This window comes from Lissotriton vulgaris, chromosome 7 (genome assembly GCF_964263255.1).
Source record: "Lissotriton vulgaris chromosome 7, aLisVul1.2, whole genome shotgun sequence".
NCBI lineage: Eukaryota > Metazoa > Chordata > Amphibia > Caudata > Salamandridae > Lissotriton > Lissotriton vulgaris.
Genome location: NC_141695.1, coordinates 631,304,811 through 631,323,262, shown reverse-complemented (window position 1 = coordinate 631,323,262; position 18,452 = coordinate 631,304,811). Strand labels below are relative to the sequence as shown.

The following is an 18,452-nucleotide window of genomic DNA, read 5'->3' as shown; positions in this document are numbered from 1 at the left end:
AGTCATAAGGAGACAGACTAGTGCTGTCTCTTCCCAAGTCAAAAAGTAGTTTAAAAAACGATTTTCACTTTCTGTGTTTACTGTCTATGCCTGTGGTTGTTACAGTTAAAAAATGTAGTTTTAGCCTGCCTGTAATTGCATATTTTATCACCTCAGTTGTGTTGTGTTTTACATTTGTGGTTTTCCCTGCCCATGATTGCCTCCATTTAGTGTGTTGAATTGTGGGATTTGCAGTCCAACCTCTGTAGTTTGGCCCTCTCATTCCTTGGTAACAATTCTGTTTTCCCTCCAAATTTCTCCTTTGCTCTGTGCTAAGACCTGTACGTTAAAACAGTGCACTCCCAGCCACCATTTTGTGAGCTGTTTAAACTGGGTTTTACTAGGGCCTGTGCACTTATTTTTTTGGCCAGCAGGGGGAGTAAAGTTTTTATTCAAACAGTATTGTTAGATTTCAAGTTAGTGAGGCCTCTTTTACTATATCGATCCCCTAAAACAAACCTTTCTAAACTCTTTCCTCTGAGTCCTCCACTCCAAAACTCCTTTTTACTCATCCAAACGCCTCCTCCTATTGCTAAGAACTAATAAATAAATAAATAAATATTAAAAAAAATAATCTTTCACTCTTTTATCCCTCCACTATCCTTTTCAATCGAAATTAACCCACTAACATGTTCACTTCTCAAATTCCATATTAAACTATACTAATATACTACCCAAATAACTGAATAACATATCCACTACTCAAATTACTTCATATTTTTTACTATACTAATTTTCAACAGTAATCCTTTATGGGTTCCGGAGTGGCGTGCTACTCACCAGAAAAGCGATTTAACACCCATCAGGGGTAACAAGTGCTATATGAATGCAAATCTTTCTTTCCCTTTTATCGTTCCGCAATCCTTCTCACTCCAAGTAAATGACTAATATCCACCACTGAAATAACTTCACATTTCACCATATGAATTCACCACTAATCCTTTGTAGGCTTCCTGAATAGCGTGCTTCAACAAGCGCTATATAAATACAAACCTTTGTCTTCCTCTATTCTTCTTCTGTCATTCCAAATCCAAATAACTGACTAACCTATCCACCACTTAAAATGTACCTGCATGTTTCACTATACTAATTCAACACTAATCCTCTATGGGTCCCGGAGTAGCGTGCTACTCGCCAAAAAAGCGCTTCGAAGCCTCGTCAGGGGTAGTAAGGGCTATATAAATGCAATTACAATACATTACAATACAATATGAAAATTCCATTATTTATCTATGATATTGATTAAATATACGCTTATATTGAATCAACACTAAGAGGCTGATTAAATCGTGGTAGTGGTCCCTGGACCGCCAGACTGGCGGTTCACCTGCCACAGTCCGGCTGCAACCACTGGGGATCATTGATACCGCAACAATACTGTGCCTGTAAGAGGTCCTAAAATGATTGATGTGCTGCTGTGGCACCGCTGAGCATATTAAGAGTTTTCTCACCACCCCGGTTTTCATGGTGGTCAGGTCGCCATGAAATTGGTGGCTGTGCGGAAACAAAGGGGGCCCTAGAGGGCACCCTATTTCCTCAGGGGCATGGGGTGCCTACAGGGGGGTACTTTTTGTGCCCCCCCTGTGTGCATTCACTCCCTTTCCTGCACGGCATGGACTGCACAATCCATGCATGCCGTACAGGAATGGCCTTTGGTGCATCTATTGCAATGCCTTTTTAATCGACATCGCTGTGGGACCGCCCGCGAGACCTGAGGAAACTCATAATATGACGGGCAGTGTAAGTACGGCTTTGGTGGTGTGGGAGCAGGTGCTGGCATGGTGGCCCGCTCCCACACCGCCAAAGTCATAATGATGCCCTAAATCTTACGGCTTTGGTGGTGTGGGAGCGGGCGCTGGCATGGTGGCCTGCTCCCACACCGCCAAAGTCATAATTATGCCCTAAATCTACACACTCCTACTTTACCTCAAACTTGCTACTCTCATTTCTCAGTAATATGTATGGGATAAAGTACCCCCTGCCTTACATTATAGGTATATTGCAGTCATTCATTAAGGAGTTCCATGACCATATGGAGGACAAGCCACCCTTGTCTGCTAGCTTTATTGTAGTTTTCCCTCCCATATTTAAGCTTGTTAGTGCTTAAGGGCCCGATGTAGGTAGGCCGTTACCGATCGGTAACGGCCGAAAATACCGATTTTTGGCCCTTACCGATCGGTAAACAGCCATCGAGATGTAGGGAACAAAAAAAAAATCATAAACGGAGTGAAAACCGATTCGGAATGAGTACCGAATGGGAAAGAATCCGATACGTACATACCGAAATTCGGATATGTAACGAATCGGTAACACACCGAATCAGATGCAAACACCGAATCGGTCAATGTACCGATTCGGTAGTGACACCGAATCGGAAAATAACCGATTCGGTCCATGTACCGATTCGGTAGTGACACCGAATCGGAAAATAACCGATTCGGTCCATGTACCGATTCGGTAGTGACACCGATTCGGAAATTATCCGATTCGGCCCATGTACCGATTCGGTAGACACACCGATTCGGAATGAAGCCGATTCGGTCCATGTACCGAATCGGTAGATAGACCGAATCGGACATGAGCCGAATCGGAAAACATACCGATTCGTATGATTCACCGATCGGGAAATTCCCCGATTCCGACAGATGGGGAGATGTAGGGAGGCACAGAAACACCGAAATCGACTCAGAATCGGTAAAATTCACTCGGTATTTACCATGGATTACAATCAGGTGGTAACCAACTCCAACCCATATAAACAGCCCCAAAATGCATTGCAACTTGCAGGATGGCAGCTTTTTATGTCATTGCGAGGCGGCTACGGCTACAGCAGGAAGGACAGAGGGAATGGCTAAGAAATGAACAGGTCTACAGACAGAGGATAACCCTGTTCATGCTCACAGAGGCAGAGATCCTACAGAGATACAGGCTGGACTCTGACACCATACTTGAGCTCATCAGGGATCTCAAACCATTCTTGGACCACCACACCCCAAGGGCACACGCCATCCCTGCGCACATCCAGGTGCTATGCAGCCTACACCTGCTAGCGTCTGGCAGCTATCAAAGTGGAGTTGCAGCGGCAGGAGGGGTGAGCCAGAGCAGCCTGTCAAGGTTCTTCCACACATTCCTTGACGCCATGATACACAGGTTGGACCAATACATCTCTTTCCCTGCAACCCACGCAGAACTGCTACAAACTAAAGCTGACTTCTACCAGATGGCACAATTTCCCCAAATCATTGGTTGCATAGATGGCACGCACATTCCGATTTGCCCACCAGCGGACACAGAATACATATACCGCAATCGGAAGTCTACACACACCATCAACGTGCAGGTGATCTGCAATGCAAAGTGCACCATCACAGACCTGGTAGCAAAATTTCCAGGGAGTACCCATGACTCCTATATCTTCCAACAGAGGGGCATCTATGCATGGCTGATGGCTGGCGAATTTGGTGAAGGATACCTCCTAGGTGAGACACATCATCAGACCCCCATAACACACAGTAGCTAGGTGGAATACATGTATGCATGTGTGTAATGTTACCCCTTTCTCTTCCAGGCGACAGTGCATATGCCCTCCGCTCATTCATACTCACCCCCTACCTCAACCCCTCCACACCCAGCCAAAGGAGGTATAACCGGGCCCACATACGCACAAGGAATGTTGTCGAACGGACCTTTGGCATCTGGAAAAGTAGATTCAGATGCCTGCACAAGAGTGGAGGTGCAAGGCAGTATACCCCCATCACCTGCTGCAAGATCATAGCTGTATGTGCAATGTTACACAACCTTGCGGTGAAGAAGGGCACTGAGGTGGAGTTGTCTGACTACGAGGACCATGACGACGACGAAGCTGTGCCACTGACACAGCCAGCTGGGGTGTGTACGCCAAGTGATGGCAGATACAGACGTGAGGAGATTACTGAAAACTATTTCTGAGTGAGTACAGATGCAAAGACAGCTAAATGGTTGTTGTGAAAAAACAATTTTTAATAGTGTTGCAACACAGTTACTGCACTGATGTGCAACAAAAAAATGGTGTAATGGCAAAGAAAACAAAAGTCCAAGGTCCAGGTTGCCTCACCCGCCCTTGCAAGGCTATTTCTTTGACCGCTTGGCAGCCCCACTGGGGTGTCCCTCAGCCCCCTCTGAATGACCAGCGGCATCTGCGGAGCGCCTGGTACTCCTGCGTGGCTCAGACGCAGCGCTGGCCGGGCTGCTGCGACTGCTGCTGTCCCCAGCATCCCCCAGGTCCAGGGCAGGATTTGTGGCAGTGTTCGAGATGATCATGGCCTCCATTGCAGTCGTGATGCGGGCCATTCCCCTTGTGAGCTCTGCCGTATTTTGAGTGAGGCTAGACTCCATGTTTGCGCTGCGCTGGCAGAGTTGTGCCGTTGCCGCAGCAAGGCGGCTCATGGAGCGGTTCTGCACCCGGGCATCCCGCCTGCGCACCAGCTCCTGCTCCTCCATTCTGCCACACAACTGGGTTATGGCAGTGGTTAGCCTGCCTAAACCTGCTGCCACCTCCTTGTTCGAATCCACGAAGGCCTGAAATCCTTTTACCATTTCTCCCATCTGCAGGTTGTGCTGCAGGAGCTGGCGTTGGCAGGCCATCATGGATTTTGCCTGCTGCCTTTGTATCTTGACCATCTTCCCCTCGAGGCCCAGGAAGACACTGCCCTCCCGTGCTGGTGCTGCAGTGGTGGGGATGGCACGGCGCCGGGTACTGCTGCTGCCGGCCTGCTGAGTGTGCTGGGGTGCCACTGGTGGGGGTGTGGTGCTGGCCGGGCCCTGAGCCCCTGCTCCCAGGACAGGTTGTACTGGTGCCAAAGCCATGGTCGTGGCAGGAGCTGGTGCAGGTGGAAGGAGGTCCCTTGTCGGGGAGTTCTCTGGGGAGAACTGCAAGGGGGGTGTGCTGGGCATTTGTGGGGAGTTCAGTGCTTCAAAGTCTATCACCAGGTCTCCCTCCATACCAAGCCCTATGGTGTTTACGTCCTCCTCCTCCTCCTCGGCAGCCTGGCTGGTGCTCGGCCCTGCGAGTGCAGTGTCAGATGGTGCTGCTGCCTCTGTGGACATTGTTTGTCCGCCTGATGGTGCCCCTAGGTACAAAGAAGCATTTGTAAATTGAGTGCCGATGTATTACAGTCAGTACAATTAAAGCATTCCACATGTCCTTGCATCTCCTTAGAATGTGTTCCACTGTTTCCTGTCTTGTGATTCTGCACTGCCATAGTTTGCTAACTTCTGCTGACTACGTGTACCATGATGCTTGTCTCTTGTATGTTGGTTACAGTACTGTGCTGGGGTTTGCCTATGCATTGTGTCTAATGGGGAGGTGTCTGGTAGGGTGTGTCATGATGCGCATGCTTCTTACCTGTAGCTGTAGCTCTGGCTGAGCTGTCCAGGGTCCCAATTCCGGTAACACTCTCCCTCTCAATGGTGGTGGAGACTATTTCCTCGAGGTCTGTGAGGGGTGGCGCCGGGTTCCTGCCTCCACCAGTGCCTCCAGCCTGCCTCTGGATCTCTGCCATCTTCCTTTTTGTGAGGCTGCGGATGTCATAGAATCGCTTCTTGAGCTCATCCAGGGACCTGGGGGTGACACCCACAGCATTCACCTTCTGGGCGATTTCGCTCCAGATCCTCCTCTTGGTGCTGTCTGGCACATTGAGGGACAGCTTTCCAAATAGCTGGCGGTGCACCCTCACCACCTCCTCAACCAACACCTGCAGCTCGGTGGTGCTGAACTTAGGCTTCCTCTTCTGGGAGGACTTCTGGCTTTCGCTCTGGTTTGCCATCTTCTTCACTACAGTTCACAACCTCCTACTCCCACTGCTGCTAACTGTGAGTGTTCAGCTCAGGCTGGCTCTCCAGAAAGTTCTTAATTACCGCACCTGCCAGGGTTGCCACTCCCTGTTTGGGTGGGGGAGGGGGAGCCACCTCATTGGCTGAATCGGCTTTTGCCGAATCGGCTTTTACCGAATCGGATATTACCGAATCGGTAAAATCCGAATCGGTATTATCCGAATCGGAATTTACCGATTCGGTTTCTTCAATGCATTCCTATGGGCTTTTTGGCCATGGGTGTGTTTTCATAGCTACGAATCTTTAATTGCCGATTCGGATTTTACCGATTCGGCTATTTCCGATTCGGTGTTAGCCGATTCGGTACTTTCCGATTCGGTGATAGCCGATTCGGTACTTTCCGATTCGGTCCAGGCCGAATCGGAACGTACCGATTCACATTACCGATGCCGACCGAATCGGTATTAATTCGCCTTTTTTTTGCTACATCTCGTTTTCCGATTTCAGAATACCGATTCGGACCGCCTCGGTATTTTGAAATCGGAAAAACCCTTTTACCTACATCGGGCCCTTTGTGTCTACATTAAAGAGGTTGTACTGAACCCAAGTATGTTTTTGGAACAAATTATCTACTCCTTTCTTTCTTTCTACTCTCAATAAATGCTAACTTCTAGACCCACATTTTTTAGTGAGGAAGGAAAGGTAAAGCGGTGCTGTAAACCAGAATTGTTATTCTGTTTCCTTACATATACAGTCATTTAAAAAAGAATCTGATCTTGTAAACGAACCGATGTAATTCTTGTTATTGTTGAATTTTGTCAAGTTTTGTGTCTCCTCTGCTGGGAAAGTTTATTTGAAAGCACTGTTAGCGGCCAGCCATTGTAACTAAGTTAAAGAAAATGGTGAGTGGTACAAGCAAACACTCTTCATTCCTAACATTTCTAAATGCCCTGAAAGAGGATTTCTTGATTTGCTGGGCATTTTGCCTGTATTCTTCCCTTTCTACACTCCAGAGCAGGCAAATGTGGAAACGGTGAAATTGCCTATAGTTTCATATCTGCTTACCACATATGGGACAAAGGGAATTTCACCCATCCCTTGTCTTAGCGACGGTTCTATTGACAGGATTCCTAAAAAAGAGCTCAGAGGGCCCCGTGGATCTGGTCTCTCTACAGGAATACCTAGTTAAAGGCCTAACTTTAAAAGTTCTGTGCCTTACTTTCATAGAACACCCAGAAACCATTCAATCCACCAAAGGGCCATTATATATTATCCCTTGCTCATTGGTAGTCAGGTTGCCTCTTTCCTATTAATCCACACATCATCAACAACTGGTGCTATTTTTTTTAATCTTGGTGCTGTCTGATGTTCTGTCTCTAGGTTGCATGGATGCTGCTGTGGTGAATGACTTCTTCAGATTACTGCAAGCTGGCAATGATGAAGTAACTCTGGACCTTCTAGGCACCCTGAGATCTGTTCTGCAAAAGAAGGCGTCTTGCGATCCCTCCCAGGTACTGGTATTCAAAACATACTGCCCCAACGAACACAGCACACACTTGGCCATGCCTACTTCTCCCATGAAATTCTACAAAGTCATAGTTTAGTGCCGCCTCTCTTATGGCGAGTCCATCTATATTTTTGTGCTAGGGCAGTTCTCTAAAGAGTGCTGTTAGGAGCGGTAGTCGAAGAGTGTCGTTTGTGTGATCCATAACCCATGGACTGTGCAGGCAGAAGATGAGATGATCAAGGTGCCTTCCTCAATAACCAGCAAAGGAACATCATTGTACTTATGATATGTCATTAAGATCACCCCTTACTGTACAGATGACTGCCCTGTGGCCTAAATGTTGCTGGCAGCAGAGTGGGTGAGTCCATCTCGATTGATCTCTCAAGAGATTCTTGGTATGTTTTTCAAAGCTCTACAATCCGCACGGTTTTACTCAATGGCACCAGAGAGTCTTCGAGTTCTACGAGCGGTGATACACTAATCTGTGACCCTAGCTTTTACTTTCCCACCATCAGAGAGACCCTTTTGTCATGCTAGAGAAGCTGAGGTTTGTTTCTGCCATGTTGAAGGAGCTCAGCTCACGTTCTGACATACTAGTAGAAAATAAATATTCCTCCAGTTCATCCTTATTTTTATGTTTCAAAACTATTTTTATTAGTTTTATGTCTAATAAATAAACATAAATCACACGTAGTGGGAATCTCACAATACGTGGTTAGAGACAGGAAGAAGGCTACAGATTTCCTTTTGAGCAAAATTACAGGATGAGTGACAGAGATTGGCCAGGAGGTCTTCGAATGACTTAATCTGTCCAGCATATGTGTGGAGGTAGTCCCTCTGAGTAGAGAGCAGTACGGTGGAAATATTGCCAGGGATGAGGGTTTCAGGGTAGAGTAGAGAACCTGGGGTGATGCCTGTAAGAGAGTGAATGGTTGAGGTTGCGGGGTGGTGCAAACTGTCCAGAGAGTGTGCAAGGTGTTACATCTATGGCCCGAGGCCAAGGAGGTATTGTGAGAGGGCAGGTACAGGAGTCCAACCACATAGCATGTAAGGTGAGTCTTGTGTCTAAGGTTGAGAGAAGGCCAGGCCTCATGCTATGATAGGTTCATGAGGAGGAGGAGCTGGCCCTAGTTCCATGAACCGTGACAATACCTGGACCACACTGGGGCTGTGGGACCTCGGCAGAGGCCCATGGTCTCCTCACTATGGAGGGCAGTCACCTCCGTCCCATCCCACTGTACCACAGCAGCCTTCCAGGCTTCACTGCTGGGAGGTACTGCTCTTTTCCATTTCATTGTATTGCACATTTTGCAAGTGCTAGATCAGTACAGCGAGCAGCCACTTTTTGTCTCTTCGAAAATCTAAGAATTTCCAGAGCTCCAACCTCCCAGATTGACCCTTGGTCACAGAATCTTTCTGGGTAACATCTGTCCAATAGTTGTGAAGACAGGTACAGTCCAATAGCACATGATCTGTAGCCGGGGACATGCTGCAGTTGCAGACACCATGGGTGCCTAGGAATATGTGATGGAGACTTTCGGGCAAAAGATCTATAAAAGCAGGTAGAACTGTATGAGCTGTAAACACATGCTGCGGGAGATCCTGCGGGGCTATTTTGGTGCCTTCGCCCATACCTTCTCGTGTAAGGCTCTACCAATCTCCGCCTCCCAGATCTCTCACAGGTGCTGTAGTGGGACCTAAATGTATATGATCATCGCCTGTGCTAACAAGGATATTAGTCGCCTCCTTTTACCCAATCTATATAGAGAGTCAATAAAGCTTTTGTAGCTGGCGGTGAGTCCTCTACCCAGCAGCAGTCCCATAAAAGTCTTCGCAGGAGGTCATACGTCAGGAACTGACCAGGATGGAGACCAAATTGGCTCCTTAATTCTTCAAAGTCAGTAATAGCCTTATTATGGAAGAGAAGGCCCAGGGTCAAGAGACAAGCTAGTCCCAGGGTCTCACAACTCATCTGAAGAGCCTACCAGATCCTTGAGTAAGGCCTAGAAGTGGGATGGAGGGACTATAAGGGGAGAACTCTGAGTGAGCCTTCGTCCTCTAGTCAGACATTGTGGGACCACCCGTAATAGGCAGGGAAGCCATTTCGCAAGGGGGGGAACTCCAGCATAGTCACGGCCAAAATGGCCGTTCGATTAAGGGGAGGTTCAAACACCCCAGTGTCCTCCAGCCCATGTCCCACGAACCAGCAGGAGAACCATTGCAATTTAGCGGCCAGGAAGCATATTTTTTAAAGATGGGCTCGCAGGCCTGCTGAGGGAATTGCAGTTTCAGTAGAGCCCCTCAATGTCGTCGGTTATGCCAGATGAGGTCCCCCAGCAGCTTTTCCAGGTCCCAAAAGACCGATCGGCTGGGTACAAACGGGAGGTTAGCAAAATGGTATAGAAGGTGGGGAGCATCACCATCTTCACAAGGGTTAAGTTACCCTTTTGTGATAGCGGCATGGATTTCAAGAAGGTAACTTGTGCTCAAAGGAAGAACGCTGTCGCTGTGAAATTCCCATCCAATAAGTTAAGCTCCATATTGAATATTCTAATTCCTAGATAGCGGAAAGAGTTTTCTTCCCAGTTTTCTGGGCCCTGGTAGGGTTCAGAGGAAACATGAAGGGCTTAGCCCAACTCACTCATAGTCCAGAGAGAGCCCTAAGCTGTGTCCGGAGACAAGTAATAGAGTGATCAGTGGTCAGATCTGTGATATTGAAAAGCATGTCATCCACTTACAGGGAGATTGTATGTCTCCTATATGGCAGTCCCAAAGAGGCGAGCACAAGGTGCTAGGGGCCCTACCACTAGTGCAAAGAGAAGCGGAGAAAGGGGGCCTAGAGCCCCCGCCCACTCTTAACCTCTTAGCTGCGTCGAACGTTCAGCACCCAGTGCTGAACGTTCGAATAACGAGCGCTGGCCCGTCGGCCAACGGTCGTGCGCAGCACTGACAAGGTAGTGCTCGCGACGACCGTTGGCCGACAGCAGCGCTTAAGGGGCTAAGAAAGAATTCTCACTGTTGGACTGGTATATAACCTGCATATTAATTCAATGATGCAGGTTCTGAGGCCGAAGAGGTCCAATATTGCGAAAAGTTAGTCCTAGCTGAGGGAATTGACACCTTTTCTAGGTCTAGGACTAGGCCTGCGGCTCGAGCCACTGTGTTTTCACTGCCTCCATAACGAGGTGCAAGTGCCTAATATTCAGTGCAGTGTGCCTGCCAGGGACAAAGCCGTTCTGGTCCACGTGGATTCAGCAAGGGACAACTTGTTGGACCTTGGTAGCCATTATTTTACTCAGGATTTTATAATCCATATACAGAATAGCTATGAGGCGTTAAGTTGTCAGGTTAGTTGGGTTGTTTTAGGGCCAGACTGGCTGTAGCACACAGCAAGCATTTTCCTGGTGGGCCGGAAGGGGGCGGGACGGTTTTGGACCAGTGGGAGCTGTTTTTGGAACTAGTGCCCAGATTTGCAGTAGTGCTGCAATATAGCCCCCCTTTAACAAAAGCCCAGCAGCAGTGTTTCTCATCAATTTTGGTTTTAAGGGGCCGGTTTTGCCGCAGTGCTGCAATATCGGACCTCTGTCGCAAAAACGCAGCAGCACTGTTTCCCACCAGCAAGCCCCCCCCCCCCTCTTCTACTGGTCCTTTGTAATGGCCAGGACTGGCCCAGGGTCTCTTTCCAGGTTTCAACAGGGATACCAGTACCACAGGTGCAGATTCAAAGAGTTTTGGCAACCACAGTGCTAAAGTGGCCATGTAGGTTTTTATAAAACTCTCCATTGGTTCCCGGTGTTTTCCCTATAGACAGATCAGTAGTGACTGCACGAATATCCTCAGCTGTGATAGGAACATCAATCTCTGCCCGTTCCACGGCTGTAGGAGTGGGCAGGGGGGCATGATCAAGGAATGCCTGAATGTCAGTCTAGGGTACCAGTTCATCCTTATCCCACACAGTTTTCCTGCAGCCATATGTTTAAGGAATGTCTCTAAAAATCCATTCATAACTGAAGTTGTAGGTGTGTAAATTATCAGCAAATATCCATTGTTTTAGCTACATGTTTCTGGGAGTATGCCTTCCCCAAAATTGCTACTTTTAGAATGACCGTTTTCTAGTCGTGTTTGCTCTAGGGTCAGTATCAACCAACCAAACTCTGAATGTGCAGCCTATCATTCGTGAAGATGTATGTAGGATGCCATCCGTTTTACATGGCTAACGCTATTGAGCTGTTGTCTAAAATGGTAGCAACTGGAATTGTCCATCAAAACCCTCGAAATATAATACTGAGCGATATTACATTTGATTTGTTTAGTTACAGTTAACATGCAAAACGCAAGCATCCCTGTTTCTACTTTCGAACAACAATATGCTTGTGGCTGCTCAAAAGAGGATTTGATAAAAAAAAAAGAATTTTCAGGTCAACCTCAATATACCTTTTGTTTCTGAAGGAAATAATGCCTCAGCTTGCTTAGTTTTCTTTCGTCAGAGCTACAGATGATTTTAATAGATATATTGCCTTGCCTCTTCCCTAGGTCCAATCCAGCTCTGGTGGCAATATCATATGATTGACATATTACCACCTCCTGAAGAAGCATAATGTGTGTAGTGGCAATGGAGAAGCAAAACAGCAACAAGTCATAGAGATACATTCCAAAGACAAGAAAGGCCGGAAGGAATTCACTTGTGAAAGACTAAGAGCCTCTAGCTTAGATCTTTTACAACCTCTTATGTAAAACCAACCCCTGCCGGCCAAGACCCCACCCAATTTTTGTTAATAACACAGGAGTTTGGGACTAGTGTCCTTTTAAGCTTGAATTCTATGCAAGTGCCTTCACTCTGATAGGGAATAACTGTGCCTGCTCCATAGCTTGCAAACATGCATTTTGGAGTCTTGGGATTTGTGAGATGCTTCTAAGAGCAGAATACTTCAAATCCAGTACACGACCACCTGTCTCTAGTAGCATCAGCTCCAGTGCCATCTTCCCCATGAAGAATTGCTGCTGTTCTATAAAATTGTCCACAAACTACTACTCTGGGGTGAAAGTGAGTTTGCCTTTAGACCAGAAATGTTAGTCTGAGAGAGTCAAAATCCTGTCCATCCTGAAAGTCTAAAGTTATCTGCCATATTACCCACCCATCGTACGAGTAAACTTGCATCTAAAAGAACAAAGTATTGAACTGAACTTGTGAGCCATTCCTTGGAGGAAACAAGTGCTCTTTGGTGTGGAGAGGTGTGGCGCAGTGACCAGGGTGGCTGATTCCAGAGTGCAGGGCTCACGGTTCGCTGCCAGTGGCAGCTCGGCGCAGCACCATGTGACTCTGGGCGATAGCTCACTTACTCTCCCTGACAGCGCCCAACGCCTTAAGACCCTTAGGGGTGAGTAGTTCGCACTTTACAAATACCAGATTTAGAAGTCCATGGTTTAACACGAGATGCAGGCTAATGCAGTATGACTCCAACAAACAAGAACACATGTCTAGCCTTCGAATCAATTGAAAAATGTATTTGTTAGAATTAAAGAATGTAAGCAAAAGGTTTGGCCTACAAGAATTTAAAGTTCCAAGGATGGTTGAAATACCTATACCTTAGATGAAAAGGTTTTTCTAGGCTATATCACAAAGGCATGTTAACATGCTGCAGATGTCTACCTCAAACTATCACAATGTGAGGATGCAGGTATAGTCCACATCTGAGGGCCTGATTTGGAGTTGAGAGTACGGATTGTACTCAATTTGGGCAATGAAGTCAAATACTCTGTCGTCCTGACAGCGTACCCGTATTTCAAAGTTATAGATGTCCTCCGGCCCACCAGACACCTCTAGACATTGACAGGAACCACAGTCACAGCGGTTCCTGTCAATGAGGTAAAAGTTTGTCAGATGGTACCTTCAAAACGACTGAACCATCAATCAAACGTAACTTATTTTGCAATGCCCCCTAGACCATGAACGTTTTCTTCCGTGGTGTGGGGGTCATTTAAACAATGTTACTGTTGCTTACTACCAGGTTTTTCACAGCAATAAAGGAGAGTAAAAACTTCCTGGCGTTTCAACCACCCACTCCATCGGGCTATTGGACGAGCATGTCTGTGACGGATACAGAGTAGTCTGCATCGCTGCACCTAAGTGTATTCAAAATAGTACAAAAGTCTGAAAATGTTAGTTTGTTGACATGGGGCTTCAGCAGGCCTCAGCATTGAGCTGAGGACATCAGTGCAGACTACCTGTCTTGCTATTGGTTGTTGCTGAAGTTTGTACTTGGAAGGTCTGTTCTCTTAATTTGCCACTTTGTAAAGTAACTGCCCAAAGATAAGTGTGAGTGCAGCCTACCAAAAATAAGTTGCATGACCCTGGATAATCAAACCACCCCAGGCTTAATGACCAGGCAGGAGAAGATGTCCTTCATGGCTACAGAGTGACTGGCCATCTGCCAACCATCGGTTGAATTGTTTCCTCACTCTTCCAGCATCTCTTGGATCTGATGCTTAGGGCAGAGTCATGCTTTAGTAGGACTTTTTTTACTGCTTCCCTCTGGTGGCTAAAATCGGTAGACCCCAGGCAAGAGCTTAGGGTCTCATTTATGAGGTTTTGCCGAAGGGAAGCGCAGCAGGCCTGCCTGCTGCGCTTCCCAACGGCAAAAGAAAAGGGCAGGAATGCGCCGTATCTATAAGATGAGGCGCATTTCTGTCTTTTCCCCCTGTGCCGACGCACACTGGGCTGCCTGCGCCAACGCAGGCACCTTTGCACAATGGTGCAAGGCTGCCTGCATTGCGGGGGATGATTATTTTGGGCTTTTCCTCTTTCTACGTGTGCTGCAGGATGCAGCACACATAGAAAAAGGAAAAAAACGCGTAGAAATAAAGATGTTTCTCCCCGTTGCGCTTACCTTACGCCTCCCCTGGGGAGGCGTAAGCTTTTGGCACTGCCTCAGATTTACAATTTCTCATAAATCTGGGGCAGTGTCAAAAGGCTGTGGATGTTGCTGGGAACGCCCCCAGCAACACCTATTGTACGCCCCTTTAACGCAGAACACTGCGTTAAAGGGACTGATATTTATCAGGCAGCATTAAGCCAAAAAAAGTGGCTTGATAAATATCACGCAGGCTTCTGCGCCACGGAACGTCACAAAATGTGACATTCCGATGGCACAAGGGGGCTCATAAATGAGGCCCTTAGTCTATTTTGTAACAGATTACTCACTACTGGGTCTCTTACTTGATGGCAATCCACAGGTTCAACAGCACAATGACGTCCAGGGGTCGTAGTATGGGAAGTGCCCTGGGGCTGCAACAGGCATGTGAACCCACTTTGCATGCCCCCAGGGCACCTTGGTATTACAGAAAGGGCCACAGACACTTGTGCAGCACTTTTTGAAATGCAGATAGTGCTGGCACACATTTGGCACCAGCGCTATCTCCAGAGGGTGTACCTCATTTGCACGAGGGCATGGTTCCGTGCATATGAGGGAGTCTCTTTGCTTCGGTGCCCATGCCCTATTATAGACGCGGGCGCAGAGGCAAAGAAGCTGTCAGAAGGAGCACTGTCAGTGCATCCTCTCCCCTGATAGCAGCCCTCTGGAGGGGAGATATATTCACTTGCAGGCAGGTGCAGTCACTCACTGCCCCCGCCTGCAAGGGGATCTCTGATCCCACTTAAAAGTGCAGGCTGTTTGCCTAATGCACAGAGAAACACTCCATATTTCACTTGAATGCACTGCTCTCAGAGTAGCACAACATCAACACTGCCCTGGGGGCAGCACATTCCATATAATATTGTACACCTACTCCTTGTCTTGTTTGTGCAGGGCTCACCTTTTGAAAGGTGCACCCAGATCTGCCAGTTTAAGGGGATACTGGAAAACCAGATGGAAGCATTGGCAAAACCAAGATAAAGGCACCCTTGAAGGCCTGCTTTCAGGAGAGCCTTGCCAATGAAAATCGCTATGAGGGAGAAAAAGGGTTTATTTATTAATTAAATGATGAAGAAATATTTCTTTACTACAGCACACCTCACATGTTTTTTTGCATTAGTCCAACTCATTATGATAATAAGCTTGTTTGGTATTTGCAGTATTACTAATAATAGTCTAAAACAATCTCCCATAATGTAGGCAATTTGCTCTTTTAATCTCTCCCCAGAGAGCATCAGTAGAGTGTCAGTCTGGACTGACCAGTGTTTTGGAGGGGCTGGTGGTACCCAGGGACCAAGGAGATGACATTCCAGTGCTTGCAGCCACCTGCCTGGCCTTCCTTGATGAGGGAAATGAGACTGCACTGCGATATCTAACAAACCGTCTCCATGATGAAGACTTGGACAAGAAAATGAAGGCAAGTTTAGCATTGATTTAAAGCTGTCTGCAAGGTGTTGACAGAATCTAAGTAAAACGAGCCCGCCTACTGTGTGCCTGATTTAACACAGAGATTTATGTGTTGCCAAGTGTGTCCAGTCTGCCCTTTCCTCTAACCTTTGGTACTATTACACTCCGACTCTTTCCTGATAATCTTTGGCAGTATATACAGATTCTGAACATAGTATTATAAAACTAGTCAAGCAGACATTGGACCAAATACCCTTACCTGGAAGGTTAATTCCAATATTCTGTTTTCGGGTACATCACTGAATTCCCCTACATCCGTTAGTATGTTCTTATGTACGACATGCAATGGTTCATTCCTTGTGGTGCCAGTTGTGTCAAAGCTGAGCACAATATGGGACAAGAGCCCCTTTTCCTGAGCAATAGTGGGATTCTGCTAATAGAGAGCAGAGCCCTTACAGGCCTGGTGGCTGGGGTAACCACTGATGGAGCAGCCCTTACAGTGTCCGTTCCCTTCAGTGTTGGGTGGCAGCAAATTGTGGGTTTCTTTAGCAACAATAGGTATGGACCTGTAAACCACCTGGAAACCTTGCACACATATATTAACACCTACAGTGTTTTGCTGTGGTAATGCGTCAGAAACCGTCAATATGATTCAATAATTACTCAGAGGGTATGGAAATGGCAACCGACATCAAGTACTTATTTATTGTGTTTGACAAATTGCATGATGCCCTGATGTTACCTAACCGTTTGAGCTGCTGTAGTAAGGTTTTCAGAGAGTATCTACCCTATTCTTAAGACAGACTTGCTGGCCAGCCACAGCTCACACAGAGCATCTCTCAACGCACGTTTGACATGGTACAGCTGGTTTGTTGCAGGAGCAGGCCTGTATTTACCTTGTGAGATGGTTTGTGATGACAAGGATATCCTTGATTAATTGTTTGTCAGATCCAGGTGACAGATGTTGACTGACTCAATACATTTCTAACACACATACTTCTAAAAGTAGGTTTCTTGGGACAGGTCGAAAGCAAGTACTCTGAAACAGACGAGCCTTCAAAGGATATTTGGAGAAATCCTATGATCAGGGGAGTCTATGGTGTGGGTTGATAGACACCCAGGGGCAACGAGATCACAAAGAGGGACCCTGAAACAAAAAGTTCTTAAGGGTATTGAGTAGGCTTTTATTTTTTACCCCTTTGATCAGGCTCTCAAGGGTGCAGAACATGTTTTTAGCTTTAACTATTAAGTCAATGCATAGGAAGGTGACAAGAAAACCTTTCGATAGTGTAAGAGGAGCACAATTGTTGTGACATCTAAAAGTAAGACTTACATTTTTTTACTGGGTCCTATCCCTTACTTAAAGCTGGTTGTGGGATTTTGGACCTGGACTGGTGTAATCTGTCCTGTCAAGCCCCAAAAAAAGAAGGGCTGCAGTATTCTGTGCCTTTATTAGTCTGCAATTCTGGCCATCTGAAAGTTCAGCAGACTGGAGATCATGGTAGTTAAGCAAACACAAGGAGATGATGGACAGAGCGCTGAAACGTTTCAGACACTCACCCCCAGTCACAGATCTGGGTTGAATCCATCATCGTTCTTTAGCTCACTTTGCCACCCCAGTTCAGACACAGTTGTATGCTAATCAGTCTTGACCCTGTGCCTGATGGGAACAGTCCAGCCCGAACTGCCAAGCCATGTTGCTTGTTAACGGTCCAGGGAAGACCTGGCTTGGCAGTTCGGGTTGGACTGTTACCATGAGGCACAGGACCAAGACTAATTTGTACTCCGTCCATCATCTCCTTGTGTTTGATCATGATAGTTAAACCACAAAATCATTAATACTTCCACCACCAAAGCCTCTTGAGAGATGGTCTACATACAAAGTACATACTTATGTGATGGAGGTAGAGGCAACAGGTGATCTTCAGTTGGTGTCAAAAATGATGATCAGGTAACAGCCAATTAAGCATCTCAGTGCGGGGAAGTGAAAGTGGTGTGTGTGGTATCACACATACGAACATGCCTATGGTGTATAAAGAGTGTGTGATGTGGTGAACACTCTTATACCTATGTCCGTGGTGGGTGCGTTGTGACTAAAAACAGTAATTAAAACCAGTGATTAAAAACGCAACTGTTATCTCAGGGATATGCATGTTCGTATGTGTGATACCACACACACCACTTTCACTTCACCGCACTGAGATGCTTAATTGGCTGTTACCATATACAATTGTTGACATTTATTACGATACCTGCATTAATGTCTCTCTTTTGTATCTCCATACTTCAGGCACAGGATTTCCCTGAGGTAAAGCACACAAGGCTCATGACAGTAGCATGTCCCTGTTTTAACCCCCCACCCACACTTTCACCAGGTCCTGAAGAATCGCGGGAAATGCCCAAGCGAGAAACATGTTGACCGACCTTCACATTAGTCTAGTTTGCAACACGGCACGTAACTCTCCGTGACCCAACAAACTAAACTACACTCTTTTAACGATAGTAGGAGGACCTCCAGAATAAAGTTTTTTCCGGGACCCTCTACTATATTTTAAACCTCACCCTTCCATTGCAGGATACCATTGCCCTGGCCCACATACCCACACTTCATCAACGGGCAGCTGGACAAAAAGATCTCCGCTAAAGAGCCCCTCCTTGAGGTGAGCCCGTCGGGGATTGCACCGCCTCCCCGACGAGGAGCAACCGCCGATGATGAAGCATGACATCCCTCGGGGTGTGTGAGGCAAACATGTCCAACTTAATGGATGCCCAAAGGT

General features: G+C 46.8%; 1 protein-coding gene across 1 annotated transcript in view; it reads left to right on the top strand.

Moving 5' to 3' along the window:
- The window catches only part of HEATR9 (HEAT repeat containing 9), a 153,506-nt gene that overhangs the window by 14,693 nt on the left and 120,361 nt on the right, over window positions 1-18,452 (top strand). Inside the window, exons 3-4 of the mRNA XM_086928757.1 lie at window positions 7,231-7,361; window positions 15,497-15,685. Of these exons, the coding sequence (XP_086784883.1) occupies window positions 7,236-7,361; window positions 15,497-15,685 (315 nt within the window). The 5' untranslated portion in view covers window positions 7,231-7,235. The remainder of the gene's footprint in view (window positions 1-7,230; window positions 7,362-15,496; window positions 15,686-18,452) is intronic.